This window comes from Fukomys damarensis, unplaced genomic scaffold (genome assembly GCF_012274545.1).
Source record: "Fukomys damarensis isolate Sample0158 unplaced genomic scaffold, DMR_v1.0_HiC HiC_scaffold_30, whole genome shotgun sequence".
Lineage (NCBI taxonomy): Eukaryota > Metazoa > Chordata > Mammalia > Rodentia > Bathyergidae > Fukomys > Fukomys damarensis.
This window is the reverse complement of record NW_022900942.1, coordinates 68444149-68458943: the sequence shown is the minus strand read 5'-3', so window position 1 is coordinate 68458943 and position 14795 is coordinate 68444149. Positions and strand designations below refer to the sequence as shown.

General features: G+C 48.4%; 1 protein-coding gene and 1 long non-coding RNA gene across 2 annotated transcripts in view; both read left to right on the top strand.

The window, feature by feature from the left end:
- The window catches only part of Spire1 (spire type actin nucleation factor 1), a 100517-nt gene that overhangs the window by 45585 nt on the left and 40137 nt on the right, over positions 1 to 14795 (top strand). Inside the window, exon 7 of the mRNA XM_010639002.2 lies at positions 2175 to 2300. Coding sequence (XP_010637304.2) covers positions 2175 to 2300 — 126 coding nt within the window. The remainder of the gene's footprint in view (positions 1 to 2174; positions 2301 to 14795) is intronic.
- Positions 2307 to 6895, top strand: LOC117283769. Its single transcript, XR_004514807.1, has 6 exons — positions 2307 to 3394; positions 3518 to 3641; positions 4067 to 5086; positions 5234 to 5972; positions 6307 to 6381; positions 6578 to 6895. It is a non-coding gene; the product is annotated as an uncharacterized LOC117283769 (long non-coding RNA).

Genomic DNA, 14795 nt, shown 5'->3' with positions numbered 1-14795 from the left:
GACTCGGGCGTAGCACCACCACAGCTGCAGCCAGCGGATTCTGTGCTCAGCGCGGTCCACTCTTCTGTTGGTGCATGTGGTGACATGGTTTGCTGAGCTTTGTTTTGGCAGATTTATACCTGCACATAACCAGTCCTTTCAACCCGTCAGTGCCTTGACCTGCACTCTCTGTAGTTTTGCACAAACCACCCAATTTCTTAAAGAAAAGGAAAAAAGACAGAAGAGAAAACCTATATTAAAAGTGCTCTTATTATCCCGGTGTGTGATGCGTGCCTCGGGAAGCTGAGGCAGGAGGATTGCCATGAGTTTGAGGCCAGGCCAGCCTGGTTACATATACTTCAAGGCCAGCCTGCACTGTATGGTGGGACCTTGTCTCAAAAGAAGGAAGGAAAGGGGAGGAAGAAAGGTTGGAAGGAAGGTGAGAAAGAAAGGGAGAGGGAGGGGGGGAGTAAAGAAAGAAGATCCAAAGAAATGCAAACAGCCATTAAAGCTAACAAGTGTTTTTTGGCAAAGATGTTCTTTGGGAGTATCCAGAAATTAACTTTGCAGAAAATCGCCATGACAGCAGTGTTTCCAAGGATTGCATTTCACAGCTTTTGGTGTGTTGAGATCAGTTGAGTACATAAACTTTGCTGGTGAAGCTTTCATGGGTGTGACCTGCATGTACACATGCGATGTGTGCGTAGATGTGCAAACTGGTTTCCTACTGTGAATTGCAGGTAAAATTCGAAAGCCTTTGCTGGATGCTGCTTTTCACCAAAGCCAGGGCCTGGGATTCTGGCTGGGCGGGAGGTTCCGTTCTTGGCCGGGGCCTCATTGCGTGGGACGACAGTGCTGTGCCAAAGGGGTTTTCTGGACACAGAAATACCTGAGTGAAAGCTGGGCTGTGTTCGCTGGTGGCTCCAAGTCACAGGCTTGTGAGAACTTTGATTTCCACACCTTGTGAAGTCAGCTGTGCTGTTCTGGGGCTGTGGAGGATGTCGCCTGCCTCCGCTGCTCTACCCAGTGTGTCCTGCAGAAGAAGTCTGACCGTGAGCTGCCTGCTGCAGAAAACAGCCCAAGCCCCGTTATGAAAACAGGATAAACTATAGATGGCTTTACTCTTTGGCTGATAGAAATGCTCAAAATAAAATAGAATAAAAAGTGTATGTTCAGTAATTGCACTAGTGCATGTTTATGTTATTGACTCAGGCCAGGTGTGTGTCTGACAGCGTTGCGTCCCAGCCCACGTCGCCCACTCCTTGGTGGGGCAGAGGACACTGTGGTCACGAGAGGTTGGGTGACTCTGCCTGGAGGGCAAAGCTGTAAACCCAGCCTGGGGCTCGGCAGGATGGGCAGGAAGATGGGTTACTGCCTGCCGGGTCTTGAGGACGTCTGCGTGCTCATGGGGGATGTGGTGCTGTGCGTTCTGCATGCTCTGCACAGGGTGAGTTGTGTCTCTCCCTGTGAGGCCGGTGTTCAGGGGCTGTACCAGCCAAGGACAGTGGCACTGTAGGCCATGCTTGGTTGTGCTGCTATCTGCCCTCCAGCCCCAGTCCACCCCTCTCTGCCCCGAGGTCCCCATGGATCAGAAGGAGCCCAATAGGACAGTGGCAGTCTTCTGCCTCATAGTGCCATGAGCCATGGCCAGGTCCCCCAGCTTCCCATCACGGTGATTTGTAGTCACATGTCCTTCTGCTATGCACAGGATGTCACATGCGGTGTGTGGCAGGGTGGCCACTCAGGCAGTGGTGGCCAGTCAGTCACCAAGGCTGTCATCCTCAGGAGACACTGGTCCCTCTCTGTCCCCACCCGCACTTGTGCTCATGTCCAGCCCTTCCAGAGGGAGACTCCTGTTGGCTCCCCTGTGCTCTCGGGTGTCTCTCAGTGGACAGCTTTTTCTGCATAGCTTTGTAGACTTCACTGATGGTCTGGTGCGCTGGGCGTGGGTGACGTAGACGGCCTTGCTGTCCAATATGAGGATACAGATGCACCGCTGTGTCTGGTGGGGTTTTGGATGTGCGTAGTGAGCTACGTGAGTTGCCCAAGCTGTGGTCAAACTTGAGGCCCTCCTGCTTCGGCCTCCCAGGGTTCTGAAATTACAGACATGCCCCACCATGCCCAGCTGAGTCTGTTTTTAAGTCACCAAAAACTCCAGATAATAACCATTTCTGGTACTTCATTCTCCTCTGTAGATGTGTGCCGCTCATCTCCCGGCCGAGTCGGAGGCAGCGAATCACTATCAGGCTGTGTGCCGCGCCCTGTTCGCGGAGACCATGGAGCTCCACACGTTTCTGACCAAGATCAAGAGTGCAAAGGAGGTGGGTGCTGCTGCTTGGCGGTCGCTGGCACTGGCGCTTGCCATCATTCTGATAGGCGCTGGAATCATTTGAGGAAGAAGCAGTCTGGGTGAAACGAATCTACGGTGTCGACTTTGTGAGACAAGATCTTCGCAAAGTTTTATTCCAAGTAGGAGATAAACACCCAGCACTGGTGAAGTCACTTCCCGTGGGACCTGCTTCCCACCCTCTCTGTGCCCCTCTGCTTCTGTGCATTCAGAACCTGGTGGTGCCCTTCCCTGAGGGTCTGGGGTGCAGGCAGGAGGGGCCTCACCCCCTCCTGCTCGTGGCAGATCAGATCTGATTGCGGCTTTAGTGGAGGAGCCAGGACTTAGCACTCTGGTCACCCAGCATCTCCCACAGTATTTTATTTATAGTTAACCCTAACCATGAAGTTAAAATACTATGTGTACAGTCCAGAGAGCCTGTTTCTGACTGATTTCAAAGGGGAGTCATGGTGTCTTAAATGGCACAGCTGTGCAGAGATCAGTAGGGGTTGGGTAAAACCACACTGAAGCCCAGAGCTAAGTGTGCACGTGGAAGGGCTTACCTCTTTTATGACAGGCAGAAGGCCACTTTGTACAAAGCTCTGGCCAAATGTGCCCTAACCCACAGTCAGGAAGAGATGTGGATCAGATGCATAAATGAGTAAAGGAGAACCAAGCTGTTTGCTGAGGGAGACTCGCCCAGCCCGGAAACCAGCAGGAGAGGGGTGGCTGGGCCACCGGCCGTGGCCACCCCATGTCGTCCCCGCGTGCCAGGTGTTTAGGCTTCCCTCCAGGGCCCTGCGGGGAGTGGCCCTGCAGTCTGGTGATGTCCTCTTAGGGAAGAGCCTGGCGCTCTGGCTGTGACCACAGGCTCAGGGCGGTACAGCACTGTGTTTCAAACAAACGAGTATTTTGGATGAAAAATTTCTGTTTAAAACCATTTCACTTTCATTTTGTAGAATAATTTGCAGTATTTATCTGGACACTTGATCCTTTTTTAAAGCCTCTTTACTGTTGGCAAATCGTGTCCTAGCCACGTCCTCGCATGGCTGAGTCAGACAGTGCTGGCTGGATGTGCAGCTCCTCATGGTAGGTGTGAGTCACGTTTCAGGGTGCTGCAGAGCCTGGAGACTCACAGGGCTGGGGTCCTTAGCTGGTGAGCCAGGCGTCACTGCCAGGTGGTCATGGAGACTACAACCGCCTGTGTCACAGTCCTGCGGTGGAAAAGCCCTATAAAGAAACATCCAGTCAGAGGTGCCAGTGACGACCGTGGGAGCATAGCTCTCGACCACAAGACACGAGACGGCCCTGCTGCTTGACCACAGAACGTTGTGAGGTGTGTCAGACAGACTTTCTTGATCTTTGGGAGGGTGAATTTTTTGAGACAAGGTCTCGCTATGTTGTTCAGGTCAGCCTCAAACTCAGGGCAATCCTGCCTCAGCCTTCTGAGTGCTGGGATTACAGGCTTGCACCACCATGACCAGCTTAGGGTAGATTTTAGCATCGTCATTTCTAAGGGCTTCTGTACACAGCAGGGTGAAAATCCCTTTTTGCACTTGCTGTCTCCTGGGTAGCCCTGAGCTGGGAGGGAGCCGGCGTGCATGGGGCAGCCAATCTGTCTGCTGTAGCTAAGTGGCTCAGGTTTCCCAGCGCAGCTCAGCAGGTTGGGCCCCGTTTCTGATTTCCCGATTGTGCGGTCTCTGCTCTCCTCCTGTGAGCTGCAGCTTCTTGTGGATAACTTTTTTTTTTTTTAATTTACAGTGCTGAGGATTGAACCCAGGAAGTACTGAACTACATCCGCAGTCCTTATTTTATTTTGAGACAGAGTCTTACTAGGTTGCCTGGTCTGACCCTGAACGAGGCAAGCTCCTGCCTCAGCCTCCGGAGGGGCTTACTGGCATGCACACTGTGCCCCGCCATTGCTGACACCATAACCTCCTCTTCTGGATTCCGTCTTCCACGCTCTTGCATCCTTTGCGCCTCAGCAGGGGAGGTGCTTGGGCTCCATTTGCATGGCAGCCTCTCTTCCCAGCGCCTACCCCCTCTCGCAGCTGTCGGCCGGGTGTCCTGTTGGCCTCTTGTCCCTTGATAGTGGCCTCTGGGCCATGGTCCTGTCCCCTGACCATGGCCAGAATAGCTGAACAAGACTACTGGCCACCCGGGGCTGGCTCTCCCAGTGTCTGGCCCTTGTCCCTGTGCTACATGGTCTCAAGTTGCCTCCCAGAACCCAAGGTGGACTCGGAGGAGGGTTGAGGTGGTGCCCCTGCCTCAGCCTCCTGAGAGGCTCCCTGTGAGTCCCAAGTGGAGGCTGGGAGCTGGACTGAGCCTCGACTCAGCCCAGCAGCATTGCTTTCTGGTCCTGCCCTGCTCCTGTGCAGGGCCACCCTTGCTTTCCACCGTGTCTTTTAGGAAAACTGAAGCAGACTTGTATAAACTCAGCATCCATGTGAAAGGAGGATCCTGGACTCTGCTTTCTGATTTTTAGAAATAGCCGGTAGCACTGCAGGCACTTGAGCCAGGAGGCTTGCGTGCAGGAGCAGCGGGATGCCGGCCCAGGGAGGGCCTGGCAGAACATGCTGGGCTGAGGACCAGGACCTGCGGCAAAGGGAGGTCACCTGCGTAAGGACCTAATGTGGCTGCTGCCGGTGGTGATGCAGTGATAGCAGCCACAGTGGGGACCGGCGACTGCTGTGTGTGGCTCGTGGTGGAGCTTGCCGTGTGTGCACAGGTCCTGTGTTTGATCCCCAGTACCAAAAAGAAGAAAAAGGCAACCCAGGCAAGGTAGTGACTTAGGGGCTTAGTGAGACCCTTACTCAAAATAAAACATTAAAGGAGATGGGGACGCAGCCCAGTGTGGGCGTGCTGGGTTAAGTTCCCCATACCCACCTGAGCCACATTTATTCCGTGCTTGTCCGTGCCGCTTTCTAGGCCATGCCGTCATGGACGTGGACCCATTGAGTCCTCACGATGGCTGTACGTGACGCGTCATTGCGGTTCCCTTTCCCTGGGATGCACAATGATGGGCTCCCCTCAGAGGACCTGGCCAGGCAAGGCGGCAGTCGAGGACCCCCACAGGACATCCAGCCCAGGGCAGCGAACACCTGTGACGGAGGCGTGACCTAGCGGAAGCCATGTGACGGCCGAGTTAGCGTGGTGGGGAGCAGGGGAGGGATGGCGACCCTGGAGGTGCTGTGCACGCAGCTGGACGTGCGCTTCCCGACCACCCGACCCCTAGGAGGAGGTTCAGTCTGCGGCTGGCTATGTCGCACGGAGCCACGCTGCTCACCTCAGGCTGCCAGGAGGCAGGGGCCAGAGGAGGGCTGGGCCAGGCACACCCCTGACCTCTCCCTGCCCTGTGCCCGCCCTAAGTCTCCGTCAGCTCCCAGCAGAGTCAGTTACAGTCTTGTCCGCACTGGACGGGGCGCCCCAACTGTCACATCCCCTAGGCCGCACCTGAACTCGGGGGACCCGCACAGCACAGTCCAGACTGAGCAGTGTTATCGGCCCTGGCCCAATGGCAGACAGACAAGCAAGGCGGAGAGCAAGGTCCTCCGTGGATGGGGTGACAGTGCTGGGACCTGATGCAGCAGGGCCCTTCCTGAGACCGGCGGTAGAGGAGCCAGTCGCTGGGGCCCTTTTCCTGTCTGCTCTCTGGTTCCGTGTCTGTGTAAGTCTATGGCAAGTTAGATGAAAAGTCAGAATGGCTTTGCTACCTCTGAGTACTCTTAAACGTGCACCTCAAGAAAGGGCCAGGAGCAGGTTGCGGTGTCTCCACCTCGCCCTGGGCCTGTCCTGAGGTGCTGCTGGCTCTGTCTTCCACCCGTCCCCCTCAGCAGACTCTGCACAGGGTGCTGGGGCGCGGAAGGCCGCAGAGTGCCCACTGGCACCCAGGGTGGGCCTTGGCCTGGCAGTGGCTGGGAAGTGGGGGCCCCGACTCTGCAGCGCCAATGGCTGGCCTGTGGGGTTATTTTCTTCTAATTTTTTTCTCTTTATTTTATCAGTGAGGATTATTTTAAACAACAGCACTGGCTTCGTCTGAGATGAGCTTATTAGGATCTTCACTTTTTTTGTGACCTGTGAGTTTTAAGATTCCATAATGGGAACATCTGTGAACCAGTAGGCTGTATCTGACTTTTTGTTCTACATTTTCTCTTTAAAATACTTGTATTTCTGTTGGACAAGTATGCCCATCGCTGCATTTTACTTAAAAGTTATAACCATTTAGCATTTCTAAAATTCTTAGTTTTACCCATTACTTTGCTTTCTTTTCAGCTGATTATTCGGTCACCCATTTGAATGAACAACTGTATAACGCTGATGGAATTTTGATCATTTCAGCAAAATGTATTAAGTATCTTTATTTTTTACATGAATGCTCGGGCTCGGGATTCGGTTTGAATTGCTGGTCACGCTCATTTATTATTCCCTCCCTATCTGCCTCCCTCATAAATGCCCAGTGTGTACTTCTAGGCCATAATTCTCTTCAGTGGAATGGCAGTGGTGTTGAATTAAATTTCTTTTTAAATACACAACACAGATTTTTTAACTTTTCCTATACTTTTGTCCTTACATATTTCAGTTACCATTTCTACCCAGTTATCATCACAGTGAGAAATTTTTATCCTGACTTACAATGTTTTAGTATTAGCCTTTGCTATTTAATGTGTAATTCTGCACAATTTGGGTTGAATTTTAAGAAAATACAATTATGAGGATACACATTTTTAAACTACTTATTTTGGTTTTAAATTTAAAAAGTATAAATTAGATTGTAACAATTTTATTATGAAAAACAATGTTAAATTATTCATCTTTGCCTTTTGTCATAGTGAGAAATAAATTGGATTTTTTTGTCTTTCATTTTTTTAAATTTTTTGAAGTTGTCCTATGGAAGGGAATGTATTTCCCCCTGCCAGTGTGGGTAAAGTTGTTTAAAAATAGATGAATCTAAATCTAGTGTCTGATATGCGGATGTTTAGACTATTCTCTTCCATGTGACCTTGTTCTAAAGCTCACCAGCCCAAGTCTCATCCTAAATTTAATAAAATCCTAGGATGAGGGGGCGACTTCCACATGCAGGTTAGAGGCAGTTTGCCTTCTGCTGTAATATTTTACCAGGTACTGAAAGTATGTAGTAAGGAGATGGAGTAAAAATAAGCATGGCTTGCTAGGAATTTTTCAGAGATCATATTGAGTATATTTTAGGCTGTTTAACTACAGTAACCACAGGGAAACTTTATTAAGTGACTTACATCATTTCAGTTAGTCTCGTGCAAGAAATCACAACTTGAGAGGGAGCTCTTTGAGATCTGTTTGTCTTAAACCAATGCTGAAGTCTCTCAGCTTAGTGGAACGCTCCGTCTGTGTGACTGGCCTCATGTGCAGTGTATAACCAGCCCCCACTCCAGTACCTCCAGAGACACAGCTGTGCCATTAGGTGGCCTGGACATTTCTCCAGACCTACGGTGGGTTTGTGTCCCCCAAGTGGTGACAGAACCCACCGCCAGATGTCTGGTGCAGCTGCCATTCATTGGAGTAATTAGATTACCCCCACTGGAACTCTCGAGTCTCTCCTGCCTGCCTGTCTCTTCTGTTTGGCCTTTATTTTGGTTGTGACTACATGCGGCACGCTTGCTCGCGGGCAGAATCACAGCCTCTGTCCCAGGTGTCACTGCCCTTCGCACCACAGTCCCTGTTCATTTCCCAAGGGCACTTTACAGAATGGATGTGGGAGGGCTCTCCTCAGACTGCCCGGGGCGGAGACAGACAAACCGCGTCCTTAAAGTTCAAGGGTGATAACGAAACTCAGGGCACTCGTGTGAGCAGACAGGACTTCAGACGCTTCTGCCTGTCTGAGGTACTTTGATGTGGAGAGGGGATCTGATTTGTTTCTCAGGAAGCCAGGAGCTGGACTGCTGGCTGGGTGGCTCCCTCCAACACCAGCTCGCTGCCTGTGGCCTCCCAGTCAGAGCCCCCCACCACTGCCCAGCTGGTGTCTGCTGCTACATTTGTGCAAGCAAAAAGAAAAAACTTCACCAGAAGCTAAAATAGAATTGACAGTTTATCTCCAAAACCAGAAAAATCTGTAATTTGCTTTTAAATAGCGCATTTTCTTTTTCTGTTAACAAAAACCCCTGAACTTTCTAGTCACATAGTCAATCCAGCTTGTTCAGTTCTGGTATTTATAGATTTGCAACTATTCTACATTGATTTGTTGCTGAGTTAGGATTTGATTTCATGATGACACTAGACATTTGCTAAAAGCAGATGCATTAAGATTAAAACATTTTGTGTTGGAGTAAAAGTGCTCCCAGCCAGATCCTCATGGGTGTTCATTGTGTATGGCATCTCAGTCTACTAAATCTCAATGCGAGCTGGCCCTGCTCCATTCGGTGTTATTTTATGTAAAGGTAGCTACTCCTCTCTGCACCCTACAGATGAGAAAGTCGGTGGAGGACTAGAGCAGCCCAGAACCACACTGCTGGGAAGTACCCGAGACCCGGTGTGTGCTGCTTTTCAGAAAAATATAGAAAGAGGACATTCTTGGACCATCCCTTTAAATTATCCTCACTACTATGAGGAACAGACAGCTCCCTCGGCAGCAGGGAGTGGGGATTTGATCCCAGCATTAGGGAAGGCAGAGATGTGTAAAGGCTGTGTGCAACCCAGCTGTGTTTGAGAATAGCAAAAATTAAGATCAAAGGGAAAAGGGCCGTGTTGTGGTGGCTTGGAAGCAAGAGAGTCTGGATTGAATCTCTGTTGCTGTTCGTGCTGTTCAGGACCATGAGACATCCATGTGGAAGTGTGAACACATATTTCTGAGCTTATGCTGATAAATTAAATCATGGCTTTGAGTTACAAATGACAGACTCATCAGAGTAGCATGGGAAGAGGAGGCGAAGGGGTTTTGGCCCATATGCCTGGAAGTCCAAGGACACTGCTGCCACTCGGACCTCTGCCGCACCCAGGACAGGGCCCCCACAGTCTGCAGCCCCACTGGAAATCTCTTCTGCAGATGAGGGCCAAGGGCATGGCGTCCTTACGCTGGGGAGTCGGGAGGTTCTTGAGCCATGCGACAAGTCACCGAGAGAACACACATCTGTGTCACGTGAGGGGAAGGTTTGTCAGCCAGGGCAGCTGACCCCAAAGCCTGTTGGGTGCCGGGAGGCCGTTGGAATCGTTTGCAACATTATAAACTTCCAAACATGAGTGTTTTCTCCGTGTCCAGCCTTCTCGTGACTTTGTTTTCTGAGTGGCGGGGAACCTGTAGAGCTGCCTGTGGGGTGAGCTGCTGCTTAGGTGATGGGCACCCATGGCAGAGAGGCGTGGGGGGACCTGGCCTGCCCCGCCCCACAAATGGCAGCTGCGGACTTGTCCAGCTCTGTGGTTACTTCATTTCCTCTCTAGGGCATTCGGGATACATTTCTCTTCCCTTTTAACTGTATTTAATCATTTTGCTACCTGTTGGTTGATTGTCCCACTTAACTGTTGGCTTGGCGGTGAGCAGGGCTGGGTGTTTTCCTACCTGGAGAGCTGTATTGCCGTGTGGCACAGATATGGTCTCCCCTCAACTGCCCAGAGGATTCAGAATTTAAAGAAGATGCAGGTTTCCGTCTGAATGATTTTCCCTCTGGTTGCGCTTCCTCTTAGGAAAGATCTGTTGAAGAGATCTGGGCATTAAGCACTCGTGGTGAAGGGGTCCTTGTTCGCTTACTGGCCGGGTGCAGTCACGGGGAGGCCTCTCTTGGAGACGTGGGTGCCATCCTGGGAAATGGGCACACAGGGGCTTGTCCTGTTGGGGGGCGGCAGCCGTGCCTGTGCAGAATGAGCAGGGCACTCGGATGCAGAGTGCGGCGTGCTCTGGGGCAGTGTGGAGACAGGAGTCGCTGGTGGCAGGGGTAGGTGGCAAGTGGGGGATAGGTCGCCCTGCCAGGTGACATTTGGGCATCGGCTCGTGGTGTCTGAGGCCACCCCTGAGCCCCAGCCCTCCAGGCCTGGAGTGCTACCCTCTAAGCCACTGTGCTTGCGGGTGCAGCTTGGGCCACGCGTCTGCCCCCGACGTGGTCCCCGCTCAGCTCTGAGTCTGGCACTTCGTGGGGATGGACACTGGGGATGGCAGCCACCGTCACCAGAGGTTTTAGAAAGACGCCTCGTCCCTAGCGTAGGCAGGGATTTGGACTCGGAAATCGTGTGCATCGTTGTGGTGGGAGATGGTGAGCCCTGGCAAGGTGGCCCCACAGGCATGTCTGGGAGTAGCCTGGGCCAGGGTTCGGTACCACCGCCTGCAGTGTCCTCTCGGGTGTGTATCAGAGACCCTAGAAAGCTCACGTGAGAGACATGAAGTAGACGCTGTCCCGCTGCCCTCAGGGTACTGAGCCCTGGGGGCAGGTTCTTCACCCCACCTGGTGTCCTCAGCCTCCCTGCCCCTGCAGGAGCCCCAGCTGCCATGAGGTGGGCTGTGGTTGGTTAAATAGTGGTGGCTTAGCCTGGTGAGGGCTACTGCCACCCGCCCCACTGTGGGCAGGACCAGTGTCGAGCACTGAGCCAGCGCCTGTGCATGGAGGGAACTGGGTCTTCGGCCTCCGGCCCATGCAGGGCTCTGCTGTGCTGGGTTACATCTGAGTGCTGATGTGTTCTGTGCTGTGGTGAACAACCTCTCACACATAGGAGAGGAAGGGGCTCTCCTGGGAGCCTCCCTGTGCGAGCTTCCTGGCACCTCAGGGCCTTCACGACACAGGTTTCCCTTCCATGCCCACAGTGCAGCAGTGCACAGTGCTCCTCCCTCAGCGGTGGACAGTGGCCCCAGCGGGCCACTGCAGGAGCTCAGTTTCTCCCTTTTTTTTTTCACTGAGTTTATTGGTACTTTTTAGGTATACAGTACAGTTACATTCATCATTGGGATCTTGTACCTTTACATGATGTATCTTGGTTCTTGTTTTTTCCCTATTCCCTAGCCCTCCCTTCACCGCCTCCACCCTTCCCTGTTTACAAAGACTTTGTTTCCATTTTTCTCATATTTTTTCTTTTCCCTTCTTTCCTTTCCCCTACCCCTCCCACTTGCTGTACTCTTTTAGCCCCTTTCTTCCTATTTCACATTATCGACTATATAGCTTGAACCTTATTTACCTTTTAGTTTTTCACACCACAGAAGTTATTTGGTATTTACACGCGTGTCCTATTTATTTCATTAAGAGTATGGCCTCAATGTACATCCATTTAGCTATAAATGACTCGAGTTTCTCATTCTTTATGGGTGACTAGTACTCCATTTTATAGAAAAAACACATCTTCTTTATCCAGTCTCCAGTTGATGGGCATATGGGCTGTTTCCAAGTTTTTTTTAGCTATTACAAACTGTGCCACTACAAACATGGGTGCACATATATCACTGTGGTATGATTTTAATTCTTTTGGAAAGATACCTAGCAGAGGGATAGCTGGGTCAAATGGGACCTTTAATCCTAGTTTTTGAAGTATCTCTGTATTGGTTTCTACAGTGGTTGCACCAGTCTGCACTCCCACCAACAATGGAAAAAGGTTCCTTTCTCTCCACAACCCTGCCAGCATTTGTTATTGGTGCTCTTGATAGCAGCCATTCTTTCTGGGGTGAGGTGGAATCTTGGTGTTTTCATCTGCATCTCTCGAATGACCAGTGATGTTGAACATTTTTTAATATATTTATTTGCTGCTTTTACTTGTTTGTCTGAGAAATGCCTGTTCATTTCAGGTGCCCATTTTTGAATTGGGTCTTTCTATTTGGGGGGGTCTGTTTTTGTTTTTGTTTTTAGTTCTTTATTCTAGATAGTAGACCTTTGAGGAATATCAGGTAAATTTTTTTCTCACATTGTAGGTTGTCTCTTTGCTCTGTTGGGTGGTTTCTCTTGCAGGACAGAGCTTTTTAATAAGATGAGATCCCAGTTGTTGATTCTTTGTGCTAGTTCCCGTGCTACTGAGGATTTGTTCATGAAGTCTTTTTTTTTCCTCTTGCAGTGCAGAAGCTTTTTAATAAGATGAGATCTCAGTTGTTGATTCTTTCTGCTAGTTCTGTGCTACTGAGGATTCATAAAGTCTTTTCCGATGCCAGTGTCTTCAAGAGTTCTGCCTAACTTATCTCCCAGCAACTTTAGTGTTTCTGTTTTAATATTTAGATCTTTAATCCACTTGGGTTTTAGTTTAGTGCATGGTGAAAGATAGGGGTCTAGTTTTAATCTTCGGCAAGGTGAAATCCAGTTTTTCCAACACAATTTATTAAGGAGGCTATCTTTCCTCCAGTGAGGATGGTTGTCTCCTTTGTCAAAGATGAGGTAGCTGAGTACATCTGAGTTGTTTCTGTATCTTCTGATAGATTCCACTGATCCTGGGGTCTGTTTCTTTGCCAGTAGCATGCTGTTTTTATCACAGTGGCTTTGTAGTATGGTTTCAAGTTGGGGACTGTGATACCCCGTCATGTCTCTGTTGCCTAGAATGACTTTTGCTATTCTAAATCTATTCTGATTCCAAATGAATTTTTTGATTGTTTTCTCTAGTTCTGTGAAACATACTGCTGGGATTTCAATCAGGATTGCATTGAATCTGTATAGCATTTGCACTATGTTGGTTCTTCCTACCCAGGAGCAAGGGATGTCTTTCCATTTTCTTATATCCTCTTCGATCTCTTTTTCCAAAGTGCTATAGTTTTAGTGTAGAGGTCATTTTCTTCCTTGACTGATTCCTAGATATTTCATTTTCTTGGATGCTATTGTTTCCCTAATTTCTCTCTCAGTCTGTTATTTGTGTACAAGAAGGCTATTGATTTTTTTAGTGTTGACCATATATCCAGCTACACTACCTGAACCTGTCAATTAAGTCTAGAAAACTTTTGGCAGAGTTTTTTGGGTCTTCTGTGTACAGTATCATATCGTCAGCAGATAATGACAGTTTAACTTCTTCCTTTCCTATCTTGATTACTTTTATTTCTTTCTCTTGTCTAATTGCTGTGGCTAATGTTTCCAGAACTGTATTGAACAGGTGTGGTGATAGTGGCCATCTTTGTTTTGTTCGTGATTTTAGCATGAAGGTTTTCAGTTTTTTGACCATTTTAGTATGATGTTGACTATTGGTTTTTCACAGATTGCCTTTATCAAGTTGAGATAAAGACCCATCTATTCCAATTTTCTACAGAGTTTTTATCATGAATGGGTGTTGAATTTTGTTGAATGCTTTTTCGGCATCTACTGAGATGAACATATGGATTTTGTCTTTCACTCTGTTAATATAGTGTATTACATTTATTGATTTACCTATGTTGAACCATCCTTTCATCCCTGGAATAAATCCAACTTGGTCAGGGTGTATGGTCTTCTTAATGACCCTCTATATTCACTTTGTCATTATCATATTGAGGATTTTTTGCATCTGTGTTCATTAGGGATATTGGCTTGTAGATCTCTTTTTTTGGTTTGGTCTTTCCCTGGTTTTGGAATCAAAGTAACACTTGTTTCCAGGAATGAATTTGGAAGTATGCAAAGAGTAGTGGCCATAGTTCTCTAAATGTTTTGTAGAATTCAGCAGTGAAGCCATCAGGACCTGGGCTTTTCTTTGTTGGTAAAATTTTAATTACATTTTCAGTTTCACTGATTGTAATTGAAATGTTTAGAATTTTTGTATCTTCTTCATTCAACTTTGGTAATTCATATGTATCTAGAAATCTGCCCGTTTCTTCTGTGTTTTCCATTTTATTAGAGTACAGGTTCTCAAAGTAGGTATTGATGATCCTCTGGATTTTTGCTGGCTCTGTTGTGACTTCATCTTTTTTGTTCCTAATTGCGTGGATTTAAGCTTTTTCTTTCCTTTTTTTGATAAGGTTAGCTAAGGGTTTATTGATTTTTTTATTCTTTCAAAGAATTAGCTCTTTAATTCATTGATTTTTTTTTTAATCCTTCTCTTAGTCTCCATTGCATTGATTTCTGCTCTGATCTTTATAATTTCCTCTCTTGTACAAGCTTTGGGTTTGTCTTTCTCTTCTTTTTCTAGGAGTCTAAGATTCATCATTAGGTTGTTTATTTGAGCTCACTCTGTTTTCCTAATGTGGACATTCACTGCTATAAATTTCCCACATAAAATGCTTTCATTGTATCCCATAGATTTCTATATGTTGTACTGGCATTGTCATTAAATTGTAAAAACTGTCTAATCTCTTCTTTAATTTCTGCTGTGACCCAGTGGTTGTTCAGGAGTGTTGTTCAATTTCCATGTGTTTGTGAAGTTCTTGTGGTTTCTTATGCTATTGATCTCCAGTTTAATTGCACTATGGTCTGATAATATACATGGGATAACTTCAGTTCCTTTGCATTTACTTATATTCTATGAGCTAGTATATGGCCTCTTTTGGAGAATGACCTGTGTGCAGCTGAAAAAAATTCTGAGGTTCCACTGCTTGCCTTGCAAGCACAAGTTCCCAAGTTCAATCCCCAGTACCCAAAAAAAAAATTTAAATGTGTGTGTGTGTGTG